This window comes from Cnephaeus nilssonii (assembly GCF_951640355.1).
Source record: "Cnephaeus nilssonii genome assembly, chromosome: 18".
Lineage (NCBI taxonomy): Eukaryota > Metazoa > Chordata > Mammalia > Chiroptera > Vespertilionidae > Cnephaeus > Cnephaeus nilssonii.
The window spans coordinates 8,942,538-8,964,841 of record NC_137089.1 but is presented as its reverse complement, the minus strand read 5'-3'; the positions used below and the strand labels follow the sequence as shown (position 1 = coordinate 8,964,841).

Below are 22,304 nucleotides of genomic sequence, written 5' to 3'. Positions count from 1 at the left end.
TTGAGCACACAGGGAGTTTTTATGCTTCACCTTCTCCTTGCCTTCTCATGTATTAGCTACATTCAGAAAATTCAGAAGCGTGCTTTGAGATGTATTCGCTGTGAATGAGCTTCTTTGGGTGCAAACCGAGTTCTTTCCCGGAGTGACGGTAGTAATGGGGTTTATGACATCGGATGGCTCCTGAGATCCGTGCAGCAGCCGGTGGTTAATGTTTGACCGCAGGGGCAGGGAGCGGCCTCTGGGGAGGCAGAGCAGGGCAGACAGCCGGCTCCCCTGGGAGAACCTGGAGTCCCAGCCAGAGTCTCCACAGCTGCGTGGTTATTTGCTCACAGAAAGGTAAGAGCTGACACGTCTTAGCTCTGTGGATAACGCATTTCTTCGGGAATGGCAACATACATGGTGGAGCAGGGCACGTAAGAGGTCGCTGGACAAGTTTGTCCCTTGAGGTCGGGCTGTGGAGTATTGCTGGGAAGGGCAGTTTATTCCCGGTAGGGCAAGTTTTGCTTCCCGAGCACCATTTCTTAAGCACTTTCTTTCCACTCACCCACCTCTCATAACCTCATTGGATGACGCGGCTGCGGCTGAGTCAAACCTGACAGTGGAATCGAGGCAAGGTGGAGGTTAGGGGTGTTTAAGTAAGTATCGCAGCCACTCTTTGTGATGGGAAGACGGACGTGCCTAGCCCCAAGATGCTCTGCTTCTCGTCTCCTAGACACTGGGGTTGGGATCTCACTCTCCCAAGGTGTCCTCGCTCAGATGTGCTCTTCAAAACCTGAGCATTCTAACGTTTCCTCCGAGAACGAGGTGCTGTGTGGAATCCTTACGACTGTCTGGGACACAGAGGGGAGGAGAGAGGTATGAGGGAAAAGAAGCCTTTCTTCCAGTTATAAAATAAGTCGTGGGGATGCAATGTGTAGCACCGGGAATATAGTCAGGAATCTCCTAGTAACGATGGTGCTGACAAGGGGTTACTAGACTGACGGCAATGATCATTTTGTGAGGTACATACATGTTGAGTCACTATGTTGTATACCTGAAACTAGTATAAAATTGCTTGTCAACTATAATTTTTTATTTTTATTTTTAAAATTTAGTCTATCTACCTACCTGTCATCTATCTACATTCTCTATATCTTTCTATAAAATACTAGGTTTTTATCTCAAATGCATATATTTTCTTTTTTTATATATAAATATATTTCTTTATTGATTTCAGAGAGGAAGAGAAAAGGAGAGAGAGAGACAGAAACATCAATGATGAGAGAGAATCATTGATAGGCTGCCTCCCGCACACCCCCCACTGGGGATTTTTGAAGTTTTAATGATAAAGAACTAGCTCATGAGTGAGATGTCATATGGGATGCGACCCCGCAACCAAGGCATGTGCCCTTGGCTGGAATCGAACCTGGGACCCCTCAGTCTGCAGGCCGACGCTCTATCCACTGAGCCAAGCCAGCCAGGGCCAACTATAATTTTTAAAAAGACATGAAAACAAAGAACATGGTCTTTAAAAAGAAAAGAAATAATAAATAAAAGTACTGGAATAAGAATTGAAAACAGAGCGACAGACCTGCTTTCACCTTTGGGGAAGCTGGGCCTGATGTGTGTGTCGCTGGCTTCTGCCCTCCTTTGCAGCCGCCCTGGTGGGCGCAGCATCTGGGAATGGGTGACTCTGTGGAGATGTCAAGTCACATACGGCCTACCGGTGCCTCCGGAGAGCCAGTCCCTCCCTCTGTTTCTGTTTCTTTTCTCTTATGGTGACTTTCTGGGGACAGATGCCCTCTGCGATAGGGGATGGGGAGCAGGAGATTGGGAGGACAATGCATTCTTTGATATTGGCTTGTCTTTATTTTTCCTCAAAAACGTAGACGGCAAGTGAGAAATAACTGGAAAGAAGAGGGTACACGTTTAGATGACAAGGCAAATGAACGCATTCGGCTCCCCTCAGGGAACAAAATGAGTCTTTCACTGAATGAAAGTTTATCACGGTTCACAGGGCGTATCGCTCATGAGTCTTCTGGGTTGGGCAGTGGGTTAGGCCGGTTTTATGATTTGCCAGCCGGCAGGCACAGAGCACATTGCTTGAACCCTCTGAACCTTGGTTTTCTCATCTATCAAATGGAGACACTGCCGACGCAAGGGGTTGTGAGAATACATCAGAGAAGTAAGGAAGGAACTCAGTGCTGTGAGCTCTCCTTTCCATGAGGAAGTTCAAGTTGGGTGACTCGGGTCAAGTTGAGAAGTTGCTGTTTTGTTCTCCGGGGAAGAAGGACGGAACCCTATCACGCTATAATAACTATACCTTTATTGTATAAGTGAGCAACTCATTCTACCTTAAGGAAGTGGGGTCCAACAATATCAGAGAATGATCCAACAGTTTGTATTTACTTCTTTATGAGGTATTTCAAAGCCCCTCTGGTGAGGTATGGGTGTGGCATCCTTTGAGTTTGTTTGAGGAATATCTCTCTACCTATGTTCCTTGTGAGAACAAACAGGAATGTTTCCTTAGGTACAAGAATGTTACCAAAAGCAGTTAGCCAGTCAGCAGCTTAGGTATTAATTATACTAAACTTGATTTTTCACTTAAGCATACGTAAGAAACCAAGCCATACAAGCTATATATAGCACCAAGAAAACTTAATTTCTCTGAAAATATTCTGTAAAACTGACATATTGAATTTTCTTACTCGTGATATTCTGAATCAATCTTTTCTTTCCATAATTTAATTATTTTAAGACATTAGGACCTGTAGTTCTTAAGAAACAAAGAGAAGTCAAGATGGTAGATTTATGCTCTTAATGTTTAGCCCTAGCCAGTTTTGCTCAGTGGACAGAGTGTCAGCCCACAGACTGAAGAGTCTCGTGTTCGATTCCGGTCAAGGGCACGTACCTCGGTTGCAGGCCCAATCTCTGGCCCTGGTAAGGGCCCGTGCGGGAGGCAACCAATTGATGTGTCTCTCTCACATCGATGTTTCTCTCTCTGTGTCTCTTCCCTTCCCTTCCACTCTCTTTAAAAATCAATGGAAAATTATCCTCGGGTTGAGGATTAACAACAACAACAAGAATGTTTAAACAAAAGATGGACACACCTTGCTCACATGAAGGGCCCTGTGCTTGGTCTTGGCAGTTCGACCTCCCTCACCTCCCTGGGTTTGGTTCCTGCCCTGTAGGATGTCAACAGGACCTACTTTATAGAATTGGGATATGAAATAAGTTGTCCAACGTGCTTAACTTAAATGCTCACAAATCGCTAGCTATTTTTGAAGTTTTAATGATAAAGAACTAGCTCATGAGTGAGATGTCATATGGGATGCGACCCCTCAATAAGCTGGAAGTAACTTATTTCCCCCTTACTCTCTTGCCCATCCCAGTAGTTGGTCTTGATTAAATTAAAGAAATCAGAAAGTTAACCTGCCACCCTTGAACCTGATGGCACATTTTTGTCATTGGAATCTTGCCTCAGGTTCACCTTATAAAGGAACTAGTATTATAGAAAGTGTTGTGGTTTTTTTTTTTCTTCCTTTTTCTTTAAATCTCAGTATCGAAACCCAGGAGGATGGGGTCTAATTTGGATTTGCCTCATACTGAATTTCTAAGGCCCGGATGTGACAAAATGCTCATCTGTACACTTTATCATACAAAGAGATGCTGTGTAATACATGAAGAAACTGTCAAAAATAATTAAGGCCCCTGTTACGAGGAACAGTGATTCCTACCCTCCTCTTGAGTCCCGGGAAGGCCTTGTGATGTTCTGCTTGATAGGGAGGGAAGAGTCCTTTGCCTGCGCCCACCCAGGGTTTCTGCGCAATAAGCCCGCACACCCCAGGGGGATTCATTGCCAACCCGTGTAGGCCGTCAGGGAAGCACCCTGGCAGAGTAGCCATCTGTTGTACCCATGTGGGTCTTCCCTTCCCTTTGACCTAGTCTGGATGACCCTTCCATTCAGGGTTGAGGTGTCACGTGTGTTTGACATCACGGTAGGCGTGTCTGGTGTGAGTTTGAGGGGGCACATCCACCCCTCCTTTCCTTCTTCCTTCCTAATCAGCCTGAAGTGGGAGGCAGCAGCGCTGATCTTATGTCGGCCTGTTTCTAGCTTATTAATGGCCACTTTAATTGGGTCTCTAATTTGTCAAAGGTGCCAGTTGGTCTGATCCCCTGTGATTTGTCTAAACCGTAAGTGATAGCGATGGGGCCAGAGATTTGTGAGTGAGGCCAAAAGGGGCATGATGGTCTGAACCTTCCTTGGTGAACAATGGTGTGCGTGACCTTTTAATCTGCTCTTGATTCATATCTGGTCTTGCTTTATAATTTATAGTATGCAATGCAGAGGTGGAAAAATGGCACCCAGGGTATTTGGTGCTGCTTGGTGCGGGTGGTGGTATGAATTCCAGTCCCATCCTTCCCCACCCACATCACCTGTGATATTTGAAAACAAATTTTGCAGTCCTCTCTTTCTGTGCCTTCATTGTTCGTTAGAAATGCATGGCTCAATTTTAGAAAAAAATTAATTAATTTAATTCCAAGCCCTTAATGGATTTTTTTTAAAAAGCAAAAAGGATGAGCCCTAGCTGGTTTGGCTCAGTGGATAGAGTGCTGGCCTGCAGACTAAAGGGTCTTGGGTTCGATTCCGGTCAAGGGCACATGCCGGGTTACAGGCTTGATCCCCAGTGAGGGGTGTGCAGGAGGCAACCAATCAATGATTCTCTCTCATCATTGATGTTTCTATCTCTCTCTCCCTCTCTGAAATCAATAAAAATATATTTCAAAGCAAAACAAAACAAAAAATGATGAGAAATAACTGACTCTATTTAAAGCTTGTCTATGACTTAGCTTTTTATAAGGGGAAAAAAATCGATGCTTGAGTACTGAGTTACTTATAAGTTTTGAGACATGGGACAGAAGAATTCCCTGTCCTCACTCAGACAAATGGGGAAGTGACGGGACTGTCTGAAAATGCCTCTTGGGAGGGTTGGAGCCCAACAGGAAAATCAACCAACCTTCAAGCGGCCCCCCTGGGGTGCTGTGGGTGCTGCATGTATAATCTATAATAATGAAAGTGTAATATGCTAATTAGACTGGACGTGTGGGGGCCATGGTAGAGGCAGTAAAGGCCCCTGGCCGTGGTGGCGGCGGGGGCGGGGGTGGGGCGGTACGCGGGGCCAAGGTGCTTGCACGAATTTTGTGCATTGGGCCTCTAGTAGCTGAATAAAGCTCCACCCAGACTACCTCTATCCTGGGATGGCAGCATCTTTCTCAGGGAAAACTAGAGTTTCTTTGTGTGTTAGTTTGCAAGGACTGCTCTAACCGGTGAAGTGGCTTAACCAACAGAAATGTATTGTCTCCCATCTGGAGGCTGGAAGTCAAAATCCAGGTATCAGCAGGGTTGGTTCCTTCTGGGGCCGTGAGGATCTACTGCAGGCTTCTCCCCTCGGCTTAAGGATGGCTGTCTTCCCCCTCTGTCTCTGCACACCGTCTTCACTCTAGGCCCATTTCTGGATCCACATTTGCCTTTTTTTATGAGGACTCCAGTCACATTGGATCAGGGCCCACCTTAACGACTTAATTTTAACTTCATCACCTCTGTAAAGACCCCATCTCCAAATAAGATCGTAGTCTGAGGTACTTGGAAGTTAGAACTCCAACGTATGAGGAGTTCCTTTTTTTTGGAGGGGGACACTATTCAACCCAAAGCACTTGGCTTGATTAAACAATGGGCCCAGCTAAGGTGGCTCAGTGGTTGAGCATTGACCTATGAACCAGGCAGTCAAGGTTCGATTCCCCAGTCAGGGGAGTGTAGGAGGCAGCCGATCGATGATTCTCTCTCATCATTGATGTTTCTATCTCTCTCTTCCTCTCTAAAATCAATAAAAAATTTTTTTAAAAAAGGGGGAGACTGCTGAGATGAAGGTCAGAAGGGAAATGAGGAGAAATTTAAGTGCTGTAGGAGCTAAACCTCCTGCGTGATGCTCCTCTGAGAAGGGGCGTCACGTCAGCACCTGCAGAGGAAGAGCCACCATTGAGTGAAAAATGATAACTTTATTGAATTTCTGGAAAGGTATGTAACAAATAAAGTGGCATCAGGTGGTGATATGATGTTTGTACCTTCAGAGGGAGAAGACTATATGAATGAAAGCATAGGTGTGGAATTAGCCAGGCAGGGTGATCTTGGGCAAGTCTAACTTCCTTTGACCCTCACATTTTGATTTTTGATCTTTAAGAGCTAAATTTTAATAGTACCTGCTTCATAGGGTTCTTATGAGAAATCAATATGATAATTCACATAGAAGTCTCAGCATGTATGTGGCAAATTGTTTTCAGTAAATGTTAGTCGCCTTTGTGTTGTTATTCTGCCTGAGCACAGATTGAGGACGCGGAGGAATATCAGTGTTTTGTGGGCGGTGTGAATTTAATGAAAGCATCAGCTGTAAACAGCAAGACTACCAGCTCTGGTCCCCTATTTGTTAGTGGCCCATGGTCAAAACAAGTGGTGGCGGCTTTTCAAAATTCCCCTGCCCCCCCCCCCCCCCCCGCCTTTTCCCTCCAAACCTTTGACCTGTGTTGCTAAGGATATGCTTGGCCTCTCAGATAGTTGCTGTAGAAACTGTCTGAATTTAGTCTTTGAATCTGGGGGAAACCATGACACATAGCAAAAATTCCAAGCAGATGATTGGATCAATTATTTTAGGGAGTTGAGATAAAATGTCACTGAATTATCGTAAAAGCGACTCCAGTGCTTTCCTAAGTCGTGTTCGTGAGGGACTCTATCAAGTACGTATGGTTGGGTGGTGTTACGCAATTTTAGTTATAAACGATGGTTTCCTCCCAGCAGCCTTAGGATCCAGGATGTGATATTCATTCCGTGGAATTATGTCCAGGCAAAACTTATTGGAGAGGCCAAAGTCCTCTTCTGGCATAATCCTAGCGTTGATGTGGTTGGCTGTGGGGATGTTGGCTATAAAGGGTGCTTATTCTTTTTTAAAATAATTTTATTTATTTTATTGTTTGAGGTATTACAAATAGTAGTACATATATCTCCTTTTTTTCCTCCCATTGACCTTCCCCCGGCCTCCCCTCCCCGCCGCCCCCCCCGCACTTGCCCTCAACCCTCCCCACCCCAGTGTCTTATGTCCATTAGTTATGCTTATATGCATGCATACAAGTCCTTTGGTTGATCTCTTAGCCCTCCAACCCTCTCCTGCCTTCCCACTGTAGTTTGACAGCCTGTTTGATGCTTCTTTGTCTCTGTATCTATTTTTGTTCAACAGTTTATAATGTTCTTTATATTCCACAAATGAGTGAGATCATGTGGTATTTATCTTTCACTGACTGGCTTATTTCACTTAGCATAATGCTCTTCAGTTCCATCCATGCTGTTGCAAATGGTAAGAATTTCTTCTTTTTTACAGCAGCATAGTATTCCATTGTGTAGTTGCACCATAGTTTCTAATCCACTCACCTGCTGATGGGCATTTAGGTTGTTTCCAAATCTTAGCTATTGTAAATTGTGCTGCCATGAACATAGGGGCACCTTTCTGTTTTCTTGGGATATATTCCTAGAAGTGGTATTACTGGGTCAAATGGCAGTTCCATTTTTAATTTTTTTGACGCTGAAAAAAGAGCTAGAGGAAGACATGAACAAATGGAAGAATATACCATGTTCTTGGATTGGTAGAATTAACATCATTAAAATGTTCATACTACCCAAAGCAATCTATAAATTCAACGCAACCCCCATTAAAATACCAATGACATATTTCAAAGACCTAGGACAAATTCTCCAAAAATTCATCTGGAATAAAAAAAAAAAAAAAAAAAAAAAAGACCCCAAATAGCTGCAGCAATCTTGAGAAAGAAGAACAATGTTGGAGGGATCACAATACCAGATATCAAGCTATATTACAAAGCCACTGTTCTCAAAACTGCCTGGTACTAGCACAAGAACAGACATATAGACCAGTAGAACAGAACAGAGAACCCAGAAATTGACACAAGCCATTATGCTCAATTAATATTTGACAAAGGAGGCAAGAGCATACAATGGAGTCAAGACATCTCTTCAACAAATTGTGTTCGGAAAACTGGACAGATACTTGCAAAAAAAAATGAAACTAGGCCACCAACTTACACCATACACGAAAATAAACTCAAAATGGATAAAGGACTTAAATGTAAGATGGGAAACGATAAAAATCTTAGAAGAAGCCATAGGTAGCAAAATAGCAGACATTTGTTGTAGCAATATCTTCAATACAGCTCCTAGGACAATGGAAACTAAGGAGAAAATAAACAAATGGTACTACATCAAAATAAAAAGCTTCTGCACAGCAAAAGAAACCATCAACAAAACAACAAGAAAGCCCACTGCATGGGAGAACATATTTGCCAATGATATTTCTGATAAGGGCTTAATCTCCAACATTTACAGGGAACTCATACAACTTAACAAAAGGAAGATAAACAATCCAATAAAAAAATGGGCTAAGGACCTAAACAGACACTTTTCGAAAGAGGACATATAGAAGGCCAAGAGACATATGAAAAGATGCTCAAAGTCACTAATCATCTGAGAGATGCAAATCAAAACGACAATGAGGTACCATCTCACACCTGGCAGAATGGCTATTGTAAACAAATCAACAAATGACAAGTGCTGGAGAGGATGCGGAGAAAAAGGAACCCTCTTGCACTGCTGGTGGGAATGCAGACTGGTGCAGCCACTGTGGAAGACAGTATGGCGTTTCCTCAAAAAATTAAAAAAAAAAAAAAATGAAGCAATCTCATGCTTGGAGCCACAGAAAGCTGGGCATTGAGAAAGGAAACACCTGCAGGCAATGTTTAAGGTTGTGTCTAAGCAAACTTGGGTGGCAGAATGAATTTTCATTTGGCAAACACGGTTAGAAATATTAATTCACAGAGTCCCATAACTCTCAAAAGTAGGTACTATTATTATTCCTGCTTTATGGATAAACAGACATGAGTCTGTGGAGGAGCCAGGATCCACACCAGCCAGCCTAAAGCCGGGGTTCATGCTCTCAACAATCGCATCATTGTGCAGGAGCTTTGTCTGCAAATAAAGCATGGAACCCTGGGCACCACACTGGAGAGCAATGCCTTCCATTTCTCATTGGAGGCCTTTCTGGGAGGGATAAGACTAAATGTAAATGACAAAATAAAGGATAAGGGCATTGCTGCTTTTACTTTTTAGATTCAATCAAGACACCCCAACAGGTGGCCTGTCTGAGCATCTGACTAAAATAAGGCATTTATTTTATTTTTATTTGCTTTTCTATCATTCAGATGATATGCATTTGGAAGATTAAAAATACTAAAAGGAAAGTCAGTTCAAGGTGAGCTGATATACACTGAGTGGCCAGATGATGATGATCTCTGAACGCATAATAATCTGGCCACTCAGTGTATATTCTATATAATAAAAGGCTAATATGTAAATTGTCCCCTTGGCCAGGAGTTCAACCAGCAGGCAGGCCGGCCAACTGCTCATGTCCCCTGCCCCTGGCCAGGCTGGCCAGACCCCACCCATGCATGAATTCATGCACCGGGCCTCTAATATATATATAGATATACACTGAGTGGCCAGATTATTATGTGTTCAGAGATCATAATAATCTGGTCACTCAGTGTATATTATCCAGTTCTTAACCTATTTACAAGCAGATATTTGTTAGTGTATGTACGCTCCAGTTGTTGGCGCATCGAATACAGGAGGCAACCAATTGATGTTTCTGACATGGATGTCTCTCTGTCTCTCTCTCTCTCTGAAAAATCAATAAAAACATATCCTCGGGTGAGGATTAAAAAACAAAATAAAACAATCCTTTTGTCAACAAGTAAATATTCATTACTCTGTATCAGAATACATCTTTAAATCTCAAGTTAGTTTCCTTGAACACTTTATGTTTAGTCTGAAATCTATTCTCTTATAGATGGGACACATCCATAGGATATCCATGTTGGACAATCACAAATGTTTCAGACTTTAACAAGCATCTGCTGAGGGCTTACTATAGGCAAGGCATAGTGTGAAGAGCTGTAAGAAGTTAAGAAATAATTTTTGAAGTCAGGCCTTTGCCTTGGAGGGTCTTATTTCCTCGTCGAGGCAATAACACAGACGTGTAGATACACATGAAAAGTAAGATGTGGGCAGGAGGGGCTCTGAGAAGATACTTCTGGCTGGAAATCAGGGATGAGTTCGTGAAGGAAGTGGGATTTCCGTTCCAGCGCCACGAAGACAGACACCGTGCTCTTATTTTGGGACCCTACTTCTTAGCACAGGATCTGGAGCATTATCGGAGCTTGTTATAACAGTTCAATGCTTTTCAAATACACGAATACTTTGGAGCTGATGATAAGATATGAGAAGTAGAAGTAGAGGTGAGGACGGATCCTCTCAATCGAACTTCATGGAGCAAATATTAATTGTCCACTGACTCTGGGTGGGGCCTGGTGCTGGGTGGGGAGAACAGCGAGTGCCAAAGCAGGGGCAGAGGAAAGCTCAGGGCGCAAAGTCCATCTGGGTGTAGGGCTCCCTGGGTGTGGGAAGGGAGTGGGAGATAAGGCTGGAGTGAGTGGAGACCAGCATTGGGAAAATCTTGTACGGAGGAGTTTGAAGAAAAAGATCTCCAAATGTGTTATTATTGTCTATATTTTTACTTTCCTTTTTAATATATATATATATATATATATATATATATATATATATATATATTTATTGATTTCAGAGAGGAAGGGAGAGGCAGGGAGAGAGAGATAGAAACATCAGCGATGAGAGAGAATCATTGATCGGCTGCCTCCTGCACAGCCCCCACATTGGGGATCGAGCCTGCAACCCGGGCATGTGCCCTGACCCAGAATTGAACCGTGACCTCCTGGTTCATAGGTCGATGCTCAACCACTGAGCCACACCAGCTGGGCTATATTTTTACTTTCTTAAGCAAATATTGGTGACCGCTGATCATGTTCATTTTGCTAATATAAAAAACACCCACCTAATTAGACTTAAGAATAGCAACTTATTTTTTTTTACATCTATTTTATAATCCAATATGCTAGAACCTGGGATCATTATTCATTTCTATGTGTTTTCAAACCACAAAAGCAGTCCAAAGCAGTAGAGATATATCTCTTTTGTGTTTAACAAAACGAGCCAATTCTACAATGATGTTTGGACACATCAACCAAATTAATTCTGAGGCAAAAGCTAATTTTGCAACATTCAAAGAATTTGTTCAGTATGGTTTTAGTCCAGGCTCTTCCTTAAAATAGCTGTAGAATCTTGGGGCAAGGTACTGAATTTATATAGCATGTATACATTTTATATCTCCACCTCTCTGTGACTATATCTACTTCCCTGCAGCTATCACGCGATATAGAGTACAGTAGAAAGAATCAAAGAGGTTTTGGACTTTGAGATGACAGATCTGGTTGTAAGCCTGGCAGGATCACTTCATTAGGCGAATTGCTTAACTTTGAACCTCAATTTCTTTATATACATACTAGAGGCCCATTGCTCGAAGATTCGTGCAATAGGCCTTCCTTCCCCTGGCTGCCGGCACCGGTTTGCCTCTGGCACCCGGGATGCAGGCCTTCACTCTGGCTGCTGCCATCCGTCTTCGCTCTGGCTGGAGCACCGCTCCTGTAGCTCCCTCTGCCCCCGGCCCTCCCCCTCATAGCAGGCGTCCAGCCCGGCCACTCCACGCCTGCATGGGTGCTGCCCAGAGGCCCGGAGTGGCTGGGGGGCAGGGCTGCTGGCATCTTTGTTGGGTTAATTTGCATACTCACTCCCAATTGGCTGGTGGGTGTTGTGAAGTGATGGTCAATTTGCATGTTTCTCTTTTATTAGTGTAGATACATATATAATATATGAAGAATAACAATTCCTACCTAATTTTGCCTATGAGAAACTCCTAGAGCACACATTTATTACTGAGTAATTGCTATGCATTTTCCATTTGCGGAAACTGAGGCACAGGGATATTAAGTTGAATATCCATGGCCACACAACTAACAACAGGGAGAGCTGGGTTCAGTTCAAGCTGTCTGATTGAGTCCGTCTTCTGTACCACTGTTATTCTGTTTATAAAGGACCCTCTAGTTTCCTCAAAAATTTAAAATGGAACAGCCTTTGAGCTAGGAATTCCACTTCTGGGAATATACCCTAAGAATCCTGAAACATCTATCAGAAAGAATATATGCACCGCTATGTTCATAGCAGCATTATTTTCAACAAGAGGCTGGATGCACGAAATTCATGCAAGGGGCTCGGCCCTCGCAGCCCTGGCTGCCTCGTGGACCCGTGGACCCGCCCACTGGTCATTCTGGAAGGTCGTTCCACTGTCCAGTCTAATTAGCATTTTAGCTCTTTATTATATAGGACTAGAGGCCCGGTGCACGAAATTCGTGCACGGAGGGGGGTTGTCCCTCAGCCCAGCCTGTACCCTCTCCAATATGGGACCCTTTGAGGGATGTCCGACTGCCCACCGGGATCGGGCCTAAACGGGCAGTCGGACATCCCTCTCACAATCCAGGACTGCTGGCTCCCAACTGCTTGCCTGCCTGCCTTCCTGATTGCCCCTAACCGCTTCTGCCTGCCAGCCTATCACCCCCTGACCACTCTGCTGCCAGCCTGTTTGCCCCCAACTTCCCTCCTCTGCCGGCCTGGTCACCCCTAGCTGCCCTCTCCTGCAGGGTTGATCACCTCCAACTGCCCTCCCTTGCAGGCTTGGTCCCTCTCAACTGCCCTCCCTTGCAGGCGGGGTGCCTCCCAACTGCCCTCTTCTGCTGGCCATCTTGTGGTGGCCATCTTGTGTCCACATGGGGGCAGGGTCTTTGACCACATGGGGGCAGCTATATTGTGTGTTGCAGTGATGATCAATCTGCATATTACTCTTTTATTAGATAGGATAGAGGCCTGGTACAGGGGTGGGGGCCAGCTGGTTTGCCCTGAAGGGTGTCCCGGATCAGGTGGGGGTTCCCTTGGGGTGTGGGGTGGCCTGAGCAAGGGGCCTGTGGTGGTTTGCAGGCCGGCCACACCCCCTGGCAACCCAAGCAGAGGCCCTGGTATCTGGGATTTATTTTCCTTCTACAATTGAAACTTTGTAGCCTGGAGCGGAGCCAAGCCTGGGGCTCCCTCCGAGCAGGCAGCCATTTGTGTTGGCGTTATAATTGAAACTTTGTTGCCTTAAGCGGGTGGGCATGGCCAGGGTGTGCGGAAAGCTTTGCTTCCCCTGTTGCTGGCGGCAACCCTGGCCTGCTCTCTCAAGTTCCATTCTGCCGCCATTTGTTTGAATTTGTTTACCTTCTATAATTGAAACTTTGTAGCTTGAGTGGAGGCTTAGGCCTGGGAAGGGCAGGCAGAAAGCTTGGCTTCCTCTGTTACCTAGGAAACCTTGCTCTCTGTGGCTGTAGCCATCTTGGTTTGGGTTAATTTGCATACTCGCTCTGATTGGATGGTGGGCGTGGCTTGTGGGTGTGTCGGAGGTATGGTCAACTTGCATATTTGTCTATTATTAGATAGGATAGCCAAGGTCTGGAAATAGCCCACCAGTAGATGCGTAGATAAAAAAGACTGTGGTATGTTTACATAGTGAAATACTCGGCAGCTGTAAAAAAGAAGGTACTCTTACCCTTTGTGACAACATGGATAGAACTGGAGAATATTATGTTAAGCCAGTCAGAGAAAGACAAGTACCAGATGATCTCACTAATATGTGGAATCCAATGAACAAAATAAACTGATGAACAAAATGGGACCAGTAGCATGGACACATGGAACAGACTGGTGGGCGCCAGAGGGGAGGGGTATGGGGGTGACTGGATGAAGAAGTTGAAGGGATTAGCTAAAGAACATACATGCATACACCATGGATATGGGAAATAGTATGGTGAAGGCCAAAAGAGGGGAAGCAGGGGTAGGTAGAGATGAGAAAGAGGGGAAATGGGGGAAGTCTGCAATAATGTCAACATTAAAAAAATGTTTTTTAATCCTCACCGGGAGAGTGAGGATATTTTTTTCTTTTTTTTTATAAAGAGAGAGTGGAAGGGAGGGAGAGGGGGAGAGAGAAAGATAGAAGAGAAACATAGATATGATGTGACAGAGACACATAGATTGGTTGCCTCCCACACACGCCCCGACCGGAGGCGGGAACTGGACCTGCAACCCAGGTACCTGTCCTTGACCCGAAATTGAACCTGTGACCTTCTGGCGTGCAGGCCCATACCCTAACCATTGAGCAACTCTGGCCAGGGCAACATAAAAAAAAAAGTTAAAAATGCTGCCTCATGACCCAGCAAAAAAATATCTACCACATAGATGAGCTTAATAAATGCTTTCTTTAACTCTCAGGGCATTTGGGAGGCTAAAACAGGACAGTACTTTTACCTTTTAAAAGTTCCATTATAAGCTATCCAAATGTAAGGCATTTAAAAATTTCAGGGCCTAAATTTTTAAAGTGGTTTGGAATTTTAATAGCCATTTTTCTATGCTGAGTATATTAGTGGAATGTTCAATGTATAAAAACTTAAAATTATACAGAAAAGATTAAGTGAACCAAGAAAATCCACAATACCTAAAGATAATAAAGTGATTGAAATATTAGTAAAATGAGTGCATTTAAAAAAAATTTATTTCAACAGACTGGTAGCTAATCACTTTGACCTCTGGTTTATTCACAGGAGACTGAATAAAAGAAAACCATGCTGGCCCACCAACTGCACTGCTTGTGTCTCCTCACACTTTATTTGGTAAGAAAAGAGCATGCTCTTTCTTTATTTACCAAAATATTTCCTGCCATCCTTCTATTGCATACCAGAGGAACAATCGTTATCACTTTTTTTAAAAAAGAATCTATCAAAATTAATAGGGAGGAAGGCAGGGAAATCGAGCAGAGCCTACCTCTGTTAAGAGTTTTGTTTGGGACTCTGTTTCTTCCAGAAGGAAGAAGAGTTTGGCATTGATACTGTGTAATCCATGCAGAGAACTCTTGCTGGAAAGTGCAAGGAGGGTGGCTACCGGGGCAGGTAGATCTGCCAATTGCACGCGTCCTTTGATGGCCTGGAAGGCAGTGCAGCAACATGGAGCAGAGATGGGGCTTGGTGGTCCAACAGGACTGGCTCTAGCCCACTGTAGCAGCATCAGTGTCTCTGCCGTGGGAATTCTCTGGAGATGGTTTCCTGACTGGTGGTGTTGAGGACCAGAAGAAATGATGTGTGTGCAGGGTCCAGCCCCATGGCTGCCACCCAAGAAACAGTCAGCTTTTCTTAAAGTTACAGTTCAAATTCAGACCAAATTGGACTAAAATTTACCATGTTACTATATGCCAAGCAAGCATTGTATTAAACACATCTGCATATTCTTTTTCCCCTTATACATTCCGTTGTCCCTGGGGACACTGTGAACTCTGGGGGGGCTGCGACTCTTGCATGAATTCCTTATAAGCTAACTAGAGGCTTGGTGCATGAAATCCATGCACGGGTGGGGTCCCTAGGCCTGGCCAGCAATCAGGGCCTATCGGGGCCATCTCACCCAGTCACAATTGGGGCCAGGACAGCCAGGGCCTGTCGGGTGCTGGCTGCCGGCCGGGGCCTGCTGGCCAGGGGGAGGGAGCACGGGAGGTTGCCTGGCCATGGGAGGTTGGCTGTGGGAGCGCACTGACCACCAGGGGCAGCTCCTGCGTTGAGCATCTGCCCTCTGGTGGTCAGTGCGTGTCATAGCGACTGGTCGACCGGTTGTTCCTGTTGCTTAGGCCTTTATATATACAGATGGAAGGGAAGGGAGGTGTTGGAAGAAGCTGGTGTAAAACCATCCAGCATGTAGAAGGCAGAGGGGCATTGTGGGAAGGTCCCGAGCGTTTGTTCACGTAGATCCGCATGTATGTGCTGTGTCAACACTTACTCTGAGGAAGCAGCCTCACTTCTCTCAGCTTCATCTGTAAAATGGGAGTGAACAGTCTCCCTGGAGGGCCACGGCGTCAAGGGTTAGAGGAGAAAAGCAAGGCAAGGCTCATAGCAGTCCATGGCAAACCCTCAGCACATTATAGACCTCTTTCTGCCCATTGTGACTAGCTTTCACACGGTCTCGCGTCAGGTTAAAAGGTGTTACATTTCCTATGTCATTCCTGGAATTAGCAAGTGATCTGTTCATAATAGATGGTGATGCTAACTTTTCTTTTTTTTTAACAGACAACTGGACATGGCCTGGAGGGGAAGTTCAGTGGACCCCTGAAGCCCATGACGTTCTCTATTTTCGAAGGCCAAGAACCGAGTCAGATCATATTCCAGGTAACGACTACTTTTGATCGCTGTCGTCTGGACTCCTCGTGCTCTCTCAGTAGACTTTTATTCTTCCGTGCAGCAGGAAATAAAATAGAGGCTCGGCAGCTCTCCTTATCACGGGGGATTTCAGAAGCTGAGTTAAACAGAGAGATGGTGGCCTGGCATCCTCATTTGGGCTTCCTCGATTGTGTCTGGGGCGAGTTCTACCATCTGGGACCAGGGATCTTGGTGCCTGTAGGCTGCCCTCCCCCTCCACCGCAACCCCCGCCCCCCCAAGGGTGGGAAGTGTTCTGGAAGTGGGATGGCCATCTGACCATCAGGCTGGCTGTTCAGTGCGCTCCCTACTTGAAGCGTTTGAAAGGGTGGGTTCTCTGGAGTATGCGTCTGGCCAAAGGCCTGCTTTTCCTCACCACCGCCTCTGAGCCCCGCGGGGCCCTTGCCTGTGGCTGACCAAGGCACCCTGGGAGGCAGTCCTGTCCTTTAGGCAGGTAACCGAGAAAAGCAGTGGATTAAGGGGTGGCCTGCAGGTGGGAGTGAGAGACTTCAGCTATAAAGGGCTCTGAAATAATCCTGGAAATGTAATGGAGGAGGAAAACATGCTACTGCACTTACCGGAAATCCCCCGGGAAGCCTGCTCGGCCTCAACGTGGTTGGGGATGCTTCGATAAGCCTCTGGGGGGTGCCCATGACCCCAATCCCCCGTAACTGGGAGGTTGCTAAGCTGCCTCCTAAGGCAGGTGCATTCCGTGGATTGTTGGACAGGTCTGCCCACAGAGGAGAGGCTGAGAGCTGCCGCCTGCCCCCTCTCATTTGGTATCAGTGCAGATTTGTGCAGAGTGCCTGGAGCATGGCTGGCAGGGTGCCCATGTGTCTCTGCCCGCCCTGGCATGCAGGGTGTTATAGAGGTCTGACCTCTCCAGTTGGGGAAGTCAGGGAGGGAGGAGCGAATGCTTTGGGAGCTAACAGCTGCTAGGAATTCACTTGGAGAGGAAGAGGGGTGGGGACGTCCCAGCAAAGGCCCAGCATGGACACCCGCCCTGGGCTGGGAGAGGACAGAAGGCCAGTGCGATGGGAGCAGAGAGCAAGGAGAAGAAGTGGGAGAGGGGGCTGCAGAGTCAGCCAGGGCCCTGACTCCTAAGGCTCTTAGGTTTTCTCCCAAAATAAATTGGCCTGAATCAAGTCTTTATTCAGGAAAGACTGCTCTGTACAAACTAGAGGGAGGAAATGAGGATATGGAGCAACGGCCGGGGCTCACACACGAGATCATCTTGTTTACTGACTTTCTCTGCCTTGCCTGGGGCCCTGGGTTGTAGATTCTCTCACATTTTTCATTCCTTTCATTTATGGATTTACTAGAGGACCGTTGCACCAAGATTTGTGCAATAGGCCTTCCTTCCTCTGGCTGCTGGCACTGGTTTTCCTCTGGCACCTGGGACCCAGGCCTTCGCTCTGGCCCCCGCCTTCCATCTTCGCTCTGGCCGGAACCTTCAGTCGTCTCCGCCCACCCCCGCCCTTCCCCTCATAGCAGGTGCCTGTGTATGCAAATTAACTCGCCATCTTTGTTGGGTTAATTTGCATACTCACCCTGATTGGCTGGTGGGCATCATGGAGGTATGGTCAATTTGCATATTTCTCTTTTATTAGTGTAGATGCTTCATAAGCAGGTCAGAACTTTGTGGGCTAGGCACACAATCATTTTCTGTAATGAACCATTTACGAAGTGCCTTCTGTATAGAGGAACTAGGCTGGGTATGGGGTACAAGATAACTCCCAAACCATCCTGCTCCCAGGGAACTCATGAGGTAGGAGAAGAAACCTAACAAGCATGCAAACACATGCAAGGAAGGGTTCTGATTAAAGTCTGGTGGGATGCAGGGGGGACAAAGGGCAGGTAAAGGAAGGGAGACCAGGTTTCTTTTTCTTTTTTTAAAATATATTTTTATTGATTTCAGAGAGGAAGGGAGAGGAAGAGAGAGATAGAAACATCAATGATGAGAGAGAATTATTGATTGGCTGCCTCCTGAACACCCCCTACTGGGGATCGAGCCCGCAACCAGGCATATGCCCTTGACTGGAATCAAACCCGGGACCCTTCAGTTTGCAGGCTGACACTTTACCCACTGAGCCACACCAGCTAGGGAGGAGGAGGGGGAGGGGGAGGAAGGGAAGAGGAGGAGGAGGAGGAGGAGGAGGAGGAGAAAACCCAAACATCTACAAACTTTTTTCACAAGCTTAGTACTCTCATAGGCTTCCAGGTCATAAGACAGTATGATACAAATCTGAGAACGTCTTCTTTTTTTCTTTGTATTGATACATAGCTCACATGCCATAAAAACCACCCTTTTCAAATGTACTATTCAATGATTTTTAAAATATCACAAAGATGTCCAACCACTACCGCTATCTAACTCCAGGACATTTCATCAACTGTAGAAAAAACATGAGCAGTAACTCCTCATTCTCTTCTCTTCTCAGCTCCTGGCAAACACCAATCTACTTTGGGTCTCTCCAGATTTGACTATCTAGATATTTCTTATAAATGGAGTCCCACAGCATATGGCCTTTTGTGTATGGTTTCTTTTACTTAGCATGATGTTTTCAAGGTTCGTTCATCTAGTAGCATGTATTAGTATTTCATTCTTTTTTATGGCTGAATAATATTTCATGGTATGGATATACCACTGTTTGAATATCCATTTGTCAATTGATGGACATTTATGGCTATTATGAATAATGCTATTATGGACATTCATGTACAACTTTTTTGAGGGGATATATGTTTTCAGTTCTCCCGGATATGTACATAGGAGTGAAATTGCTAAGTCATAGTGTAACTTTTTGAGAAACTGCCAAACTGTTGTGCATTCTCCACCCTATTTTATGTTCCCATTAGCACTGCATAAGGGTTCTGCTTTCCCCACTTCCTCGCTAGCACTTGTTAGGCTTTTTGTTGTAGCTATCTAAAAGGGGTGAAGTGGTATTTCCTTGTGATTTGGGTTTGCATTTCTCTAATGACTAATAATGTTGAGTATCTTTCCATGTGCTTATTGGCTATTTGTATTTCTTCTCTAGAGAAATGTTTATTCAAAACCTTTTCCTGTTTTTAAAAATATATATATTTCTTTATTGATTTCAGAGAGGAAGGGAGAGGGAGAGATAGAAACATCAATGATGAGAGAGAATCATTGACCAGCTGCCTCCTGCACACCCACTACTGGAGATCGAGCCCACAACCCAGGCATGTGCCCTTGGCTAGAATCGAACCTGGGACCCTTCAGTCCGCAGGCCGACACTCTATCCACTGAGCCAAAACGGCTAGGGCCTTTCCTATTTTTTAATTGAGTTTTTTTGTCTTTTTACTGATGTAAGAGCTCTTTATATATTCTGCAAATTCCTTATCAGATATCTGATTTGCAAAATTTTCTTACAATCCATATAGATTATCTTTTCACTTTCTTTATAGTGTAATTTGAAACACAAAAGCTTTTAATTTTTATTTAAGCTCAATTTTTTCTTTTTCTTTTGTGCTTTTAAAAAAATCCTCATCCAAGGATATGTTTTTATTGATTTTAGAGAGAAAAGAAGGGAGGGGGAGAGAGAGAGAGAGAAACATGGATGTGAGAGAGAAACATTGATTGGTTGCCTCCCACACACATCCCAACTGGGGATTGAATCCACAACCTGGACATGTGCCCTGACCAGGAATTGATCCCCAACCAACTGAGCCACACTGGCCAGGGCTGTTGTTTGTGCTTTTGATGTCACATCTAAGAAACTATCCCCATTGCTTTCTCTCATCCAGAGTCCTGAACATTATGTTTGTGTATTCTTCTCAGGTTTTATAGTTTTAGCATTTACATTTAGGCCTTTGATGTATTTTTACTATTGATTACTTTTGGAAAATTACCCAAAATTGTTTGCAGTGAGTAAGGTCTGAGTTAGGTCAAAAAAAAAAAAAAAAAAAAGAAGAAAGAAGGAAGGGAGAAAGAGAGAGAGGGAGGGAGGGAGGGAGGGAGGGAGGGAGAGAGAGAGAGAGAGAGAGAGAGAGAGAGAGAGAGAGAAAGAAAGAAAGAAAGAAAACCTGTGAGTAAGTCCAGATAACTTGGTAGGTACATATTTATAATAATGAAAGGGTAATATGCAAATCAACTGAACGCGGAACAGCGGGATGACCTTCTGGACGAAGCCGGGGCTGTGAGGGCCGAGGCAGCAGGCGGGGCTGCGAGGGCTTACCCTTGTACAAATTTTGTGCATCGAGCCTCTAGTATGCTTATAATTGTTATAGTTTCTTAATGAAGTGACCCTTATAGAATGTCTTTTTTTCCTAATAAGAATTTTTGTTTTATATTGGTATCATTTTAAAGTCTGCTTTCTCCCTCATAGTATAGATTAATTTCACCTTCATTTTGAAAGATAATGTTTTAGATATACAATTGGCAGTCATTTTCCTTCAACACTTTGGATCTATCATTCCACTGTCTTCCTGCCTCCATGAGAAATCTGCTGTTCTTTTTATTGAGTATCCTTTGTACATGATGAATCTTTGTACTTTCGAGATTCTCTGTATTTCACATGTTTGACTATGATGTGTCTAAATTTGGGTTTCGGCCGAGACCAAACCAGAGGGAATCGGACCTGCATTACCACCATTTGTCCACCATCCAGAGCTGAGGGGTCAGTGCTGACATGTACACATAAGGAACTGGTGGACATTGATATTGGGTCTCAAAAGAACTGTTGGTCCAGAAAGAAACTCACTACAGACTGATTCATTTGCCTGTCAGCATAACTATTATTGCTCGTCTCACATTCAGTTCTTATAAGTATATTTCTAGTAACACATGATCTCACTCATCTAGGGGAAATGATGAACAACATAGACTGATGAACAAGAACAGAACCAGAAACAAGGAGGCATCGATCGGACTATCGGGCCTCAGAGGGAGGATAGGGGAGGGTGGGGGGAGGGGGGAGAGATCAACCAAAGGACTTGTGTGCATGCATATGAGCCTAACCAATGCTTAAGTTCAACAGAGGGTGGGGGCATCCAAGGGGAGGGGTGTGGGATGGGAATGGGGGGATGAGGACAAATATGTGACACCTTAATCAATAAAGAAATTTAAAAAAAATAATAAATAAATAAATAAATAAATTTGGGTTTCTTTGAGTTTATTGTATTTGGAGTTTATTCAACTTCTTGGACATGTAGATTAATGTTTTCTCTCAAATTTGGGAAACTTTGGTTATTCTTTTTTTAAATAATCTTTCTGCCCCTTTTGCTCCTTTTTTTTCCTTCTAGGACTCTGATTATGCATGTGTTTGCTTGATGGTGTTCCATTATATCTAGAATTCTGTTAATAATAATTAAGAGATTGTCATATAGAATCTCATTAAATTAAAGCCACTTTTGAATTGTTTTCTATAATATTGAAATACCTCCTAATTGTTGTCACAGTGTTCAGAAGTACTAAATGACATCTTTTTAAAAATCTTAGCAATAAAGCTACTCTTTTAAATATTTCTTAGAAGTTAGTAATGTTATAGTTTTCAGATATTTCCAGAAAAATCTCATCTAACTCCAGTTACCATTCAAAACATCAGTTGACTTTTGTCCATATATTAAAGTATATTGTATACTGTTTCTTGAAGGAAATGTATTTTGAATATTAGTTAGTGTTCAAGCAAACTTTTAGAATGTAGCCGTTTAAAAACTCAGAACTTCTTAATTAGCGATTGTACAAATGAAAACATTACCTGAAATTGGTGACTTTCTACAAAATCTACAACCCGGTTTTTCTAACAACCTCATCTGACCTTTGCTTTTTCCCCAGTTTAAGGCCAGGCCTCCTGCTGTGACTTTCAAACTCACTGGGGAGACGGATGGAATATTTGAGATACAACCAGATGGGCTTCTATATCACAACAGAGCTCTGGACAGGGAAACAAGGGCTGTTCACAAACTCCAGGTGAGTTGAGACCAGGAAAAGTCACCTAACTCCAACCTTTCTGAGCAT

General features: G+C 44.3%; 1 protein-coding gene across 1 annotated transcript in view; it reads left to right on the top strand.

Annotated features, from left to right (window-relative positions):
- The first annotated feature begins 242 nt into the window (after positions 1–242).
- The window catches only part of CDH17 (cadherin 17), a 60,439-nt gene continuing 38,377 nt past the window's right edge, over positions 243–22,304 (top strand). The window contains exons 1-4 of the mRNA XM_079796108.1: positions 243–336; positions 14,692–14,760; positions 16,198–16,296; positions 22,122–22,256. Of these exons, the coding sequence (XP_079652234.1) occupies positions 14,713–14,760; positions 16,198–16,296; positions 22,122–22,256 (282 nt within the window). The 5' untranslated portion in view covers positions 243–336; positions 14,692–14,712. The remainder of the gene's footprint in view (positions 337–14,691; positions 14,761–16,197; positions 16,297–22,121; positions 22,257–22,304) is intronic.